The sequence below is a fragment of the Pteropus vampyrus genome, unplaced genomic scaffold (genome assembly GCF_000151845.1).
Source record: "Pteropus vampyrus isolate Shadow unplaced genomic scaffold, Pvam_2.0 Scaffold395, whole genome shotgun sequence".
NCBI lineage: Eukaryota > Metazoa > Chordata > Mammalia > Chiroptera > Pteropodidae > Pteropus > Pteropus vampyrus.
The window spans coordinates 102,068-105,956 of NW_011889176.1; the positions used below are offsets into that span (position 1 = coordinate 102,068).

The 3,889-nt window shown below is 58.9% G+C and overlaps 1 protein-coding gene across 1 annotated transcript in view; it reads left to right on the forward strand.

Annotated features, from left to right (window-relative positions):
- Positions 1-3,025, forward strand: part of CYFIP1 (cytoplasmic FMR1 interacting protein 1) — a 44,270-nt gene extending 41,245 nt beyond the window's left edge. The window contains exons 28-30 of the mRNA XM_023523596.1: positions 1,801-2,039; positions 2,329-2,476; positions 2,810-3,025. Of these exons, the coding sequence (XP_023379364.1) occupies positions 1,801-2,039; positions 2,329-2,476; positions 2,810-3,010 (588 nt within the window). The 3' untranslated portion in view covers positions 3,011-3,025. The remainder of the gene's footprint in view (positions 1-1,800; positions 2,040-2,328; positions 2,477-2,809) is intronic.
- The last annotated feature ends 864 nt before the right edge of the window (positions 3,026-3,889 follow it).

Here is a 3,889-nt window from a genome sequence, read left to right on the forward strand (position 1 = left end):
GCCTTCCTCTGCCTGTCCCTCCTGGCTGGGTTTACTCACGTCCATGTTTAAGTAAAAATGACTCTAAGATGCAGCTCCTTAGCTGCACTGCCACATTCCAGGCCACCTGGGGCGGGCAGCAGCCCTAACGGGCAGGACCAAGGACGTGTCCGTCGTCCGGCCGTGTGCTACTGCTCAGTGTTGGTGCCACACTGAAGGCAAAGCTGCGCCCCCGGCCTCCTGGCCGGCGCGGGGCGTGGGGCAGGCGCCAGCTCGCACGCAGACTCCTGGCTGCAGCTGGCCTCGCCGAGGCGGGTGCACCTACGCATGCGAGGGCCCGCGTTCACGCCTCGCCGTGCTTGGTCTCCAGTGCCAGATGTCTGTACGTCCAACGTGTCCTTCTGTCTCCCCGCTCTAGTCCTTGGAGGAAGTGTGTGACCTGCTGCATGCGGCCCCTTTTCAGAACATCTTGCCGAGGGTCCACGTGAAAGGTGAGCCTGTGTCCCTGGGACCTGGGCCCAGACGGCCCCCCGCGGCTCATGGTTGGTCCCCTTCACCAGGGAACTGACGTCCTGTGTTGCTTGAGTTGGGCATCTGTCCAGCCCTAATGGGGCGACTGGTCACGTATCGAGATTGAGTGGCTGCTGAAAACTGGAACTTCAGCTTAGGGCTGAAGTGGTAGGCGCCTCGGTGTGCGTCAGGTAGCGCGCGGTCAGGGACACTGGCCCCAGGTTGAAGGTCGTTGGGGCAGATGGATGCACAGGTTTGCTGTCCTGTTCTCTGCTTTCGTTTACATTTGGGGTTTCCTGTAAGTTTCAGAAGGTGAATATTGAATAGAAAATTAGCCCGTCGGTTCGAATTTAAATGTCAAACAAACCAGTTCTATAAAATAATCTTCAAAAGAATCTGTATGTACGACATTGACTTAAAAATCTTTCGTGGGGTTTTTGGAAAAATTGAAACTTCTGCACTCGTTTTTCATACAAAAGACGGTATGCCGTATTTTCTCCTCTGCAGAGGGAGAGAGACTTGATGCCAAAATGAAGAGGCTGGAGTCAAAGTACGCCCCGCTGCACCTCGTCCCTCTGATCGAACGGCTGGGGACCCCTCAGGTAGCGCATGCCCTGACAGCTGCTGCTCTTGCGGGTGGGGCTGGGGCACTGGGAGGCTGGACGTGCCCTGGGCCCCAGTGTCTCAAGCGGGGTTTGGGACAGGACCTCGTCACAGGGCGGTTGGGAGGTTTGGCTGAGCTGACATGACGTGGCACGTAAGACGTTCACAATAAATGTCACCCGATTTTGTCGTCCATCCGTTTGTGAAGAAAGTTTTTTCACAGGTTTTTAAAAACAATGTGCAGTGTCAGGCAGGAGGCCCGGTGCGGGGTCGAGTTCCACCGCCCGCCACCAGCCAAGCTCAGCAGGGTCCCTCGGTCTCAGGCGCTGTCCCATTTCGGACCAGATAATTCTCTGTTGAGGACTTTCCTGTGAATTGTAGGCTGTTTAGCAGTGTCCCTGGCCTCTGTTCGCTGGATGCCACTAGACCCACTCTAGGCTGTGATAGCCAAAAGTGTCTCCCACCCATTGTCACATGTTCTCTGGGGCGAAGTCACTCCTGGCCAAGAACAGCTGTCCTGGACAGTTCTCCTTGACTGTGCATCACATTTGGCCTTGTGAGGCACGTCGGCAGTAGCTGCCGTGGTCACTTTGCTGACGCGTGTTTATGAGAACCCTCCTCGGCGCGCTGAGGTCATTTCCCGGGGACCAGGCGCTTGGTCAGCCGCCAGCTCCAGTGTGTTCCTGTAACGTCCCGTCCCCCCTGCAGCAAATCGCCATAGCGAGAGAGGGCGACCTGCTGACGAAGGAGCGCCTCTGCTGCGGCCTGTCCATGTTCGAGGTCATCCTCACGCGGGTCCGGACCTTCCTGGACGACCCTGTGTGGCGTGGGCCTCTGCCCGTCAACGGGGTCATGCACGTGGACGAGTGCGTGGAGTTCCACCGGCTGTGGAGTGCCATGCAGTTCGTCTACTGCATCCCCGTGGGGACACACGAGTTCACGGTCGAGTAAGTACGCTCGTGCGCGGGGGCGCGGGGGCGGAGGCCGGGGCGCGGCTGTTGCCGGAGGTGCAGCAGGGGACTTGGGCTGGGCCCCTGGGAATGCAGGCCCGTCCCAGACAGGAGGTGCCCGGCGTGGTGGCATCTCCTTCACGGAGGGGCCACGGTCTAGAGATGCTCGGGAAGCAGGCCCGGGGGACCGGAGCAGGGATGCAGCCGTGCTGCCCGCGTCCCCCGGCGTGGCCCCGCACGGCGCTCACCGTGCTGACCGCCCCTCCTGCCGTCGCCCCGGCTCCAGGCAGTGCTTCGGCGACGGGCTGCACTGGGCGGGCTGCATGGTCATCGTGCTGCTGGGGCAGCAGCGGCGCTTCGCCGTGCTGGACTTCTGCTACCACCTCCTCAAGGTCCAGAAGCACGACGGCAAGGACGAGGTCATCAAGAACGTGGTACGTGCGCCCCGCGGGGAGCGTGTCCCGACCGTCCCGCTTTCCCTGGGAGCGGCGTTCGCCGGTCTGTGCCCCCAGCTGCGCGCAGCTCTCTCTTCGCCCCAGGTCAGGCCAGTGGCGGTCAGCAGGTCGGGCAGCCTGGCCGCAGGCGGGCTGAGCGCTGGTTCTGTTCTTGTCTTGGGGAGCCCTGGTCCCCTTCGCGGTCTAGCTTTGCTGTTTTGGGTGATAGTATTCTGTCCCGGGCTCCCTTGGGCTGCCTTTGAGGTCTTTGTTGTTTATGGATTTTTTGTAACTGAGTTCCAGAAAATAAATACTCGGCCATTATCTTTTTAGGTGACTCAGTCTTTCCCCCAGGCTCTGTATTCTGCCCTTTGGGGAGTGCACGGGGACACGTGTCAGACCCTGTTCCGGTCTCCTGACTCTTCACCCTGTCACAGTTTCCGTCGCTGCCACAGGGACTCGCCACAGCCTCGGCAGTCTAAAATGGCAGCAGCTACTGCCCGCCGGGTCTCTAGGCCACACACCTGGGGGTAGCCTGGCTCCACTGGGTCCTGTCGAGTCTGCCCGGGCCCAAACCAGTGGGGCTGTGGGGCTGTCCTCCCTTCTGGAGCCTCTGGGGATGGCCGCTTCCTGGCCTTTCCAGGGCGTTGGCTGGTTTCAGCTCCTTGCAGTTGAGGACTGAGGTCCACGTCCTCTCACACTCTCCACATGGCCCCTTGGCTGAGGCAGCTTGGACCCCTCTCAAGGTCCTCAGCTCCCAACTGTCCTTCCTGCTGCATCTCCCTTTCCTCTAGCGGGAGGACGTTCTCTGCTCATTAGACGGAGTCCCCCCGGATAGCCCAGGGTACGCTCCCTGTGCTAAAGCACTTTGCCACGGAAGGTCACACGTTCAAAGGTCCTGCAGGTTGCGGCATCTTTGAGGGGCCACTCCACCCCCCCCCCCACGCCTCCACGTCCCCTCTCTGGGCTCCCCCCAGAGGACTTTGTCCAGTTAGCTATTCACTGCAGCTCTAACCTGCATGTTTTTGCTGACAAAAATCATTAGTTTACATGGAAAAGTTCAGTTGGGTTCTCCAAGACTTGGTGGTAATTGATTCTATTTTTTCCAGTGACTTTTTCCATTTTTCACTTCTTTACACGTTTCATGTAGTTCATATTGTGTTCTTTTAATTCTAGTATCCGAGATCTCCAGGGGTATCTAAAACTTGGAAATGCGTCCTCGTGTGTTGGATGTTGCGCGTGTCAGCTCTTTGAGTGAACATCATTGGGATCGCTCTTTCCCTAGATTGTCATTTGTGTCCACCTCCAGAGGCCAGTACCAGCTTGGCACCAGTATCACCTAAGTGGAGGGTCTGGCTTCGTGGGGTGTCAGGCATAGTCCAGCTCGATCACAGCTGCTGGTGGCACCTGCCC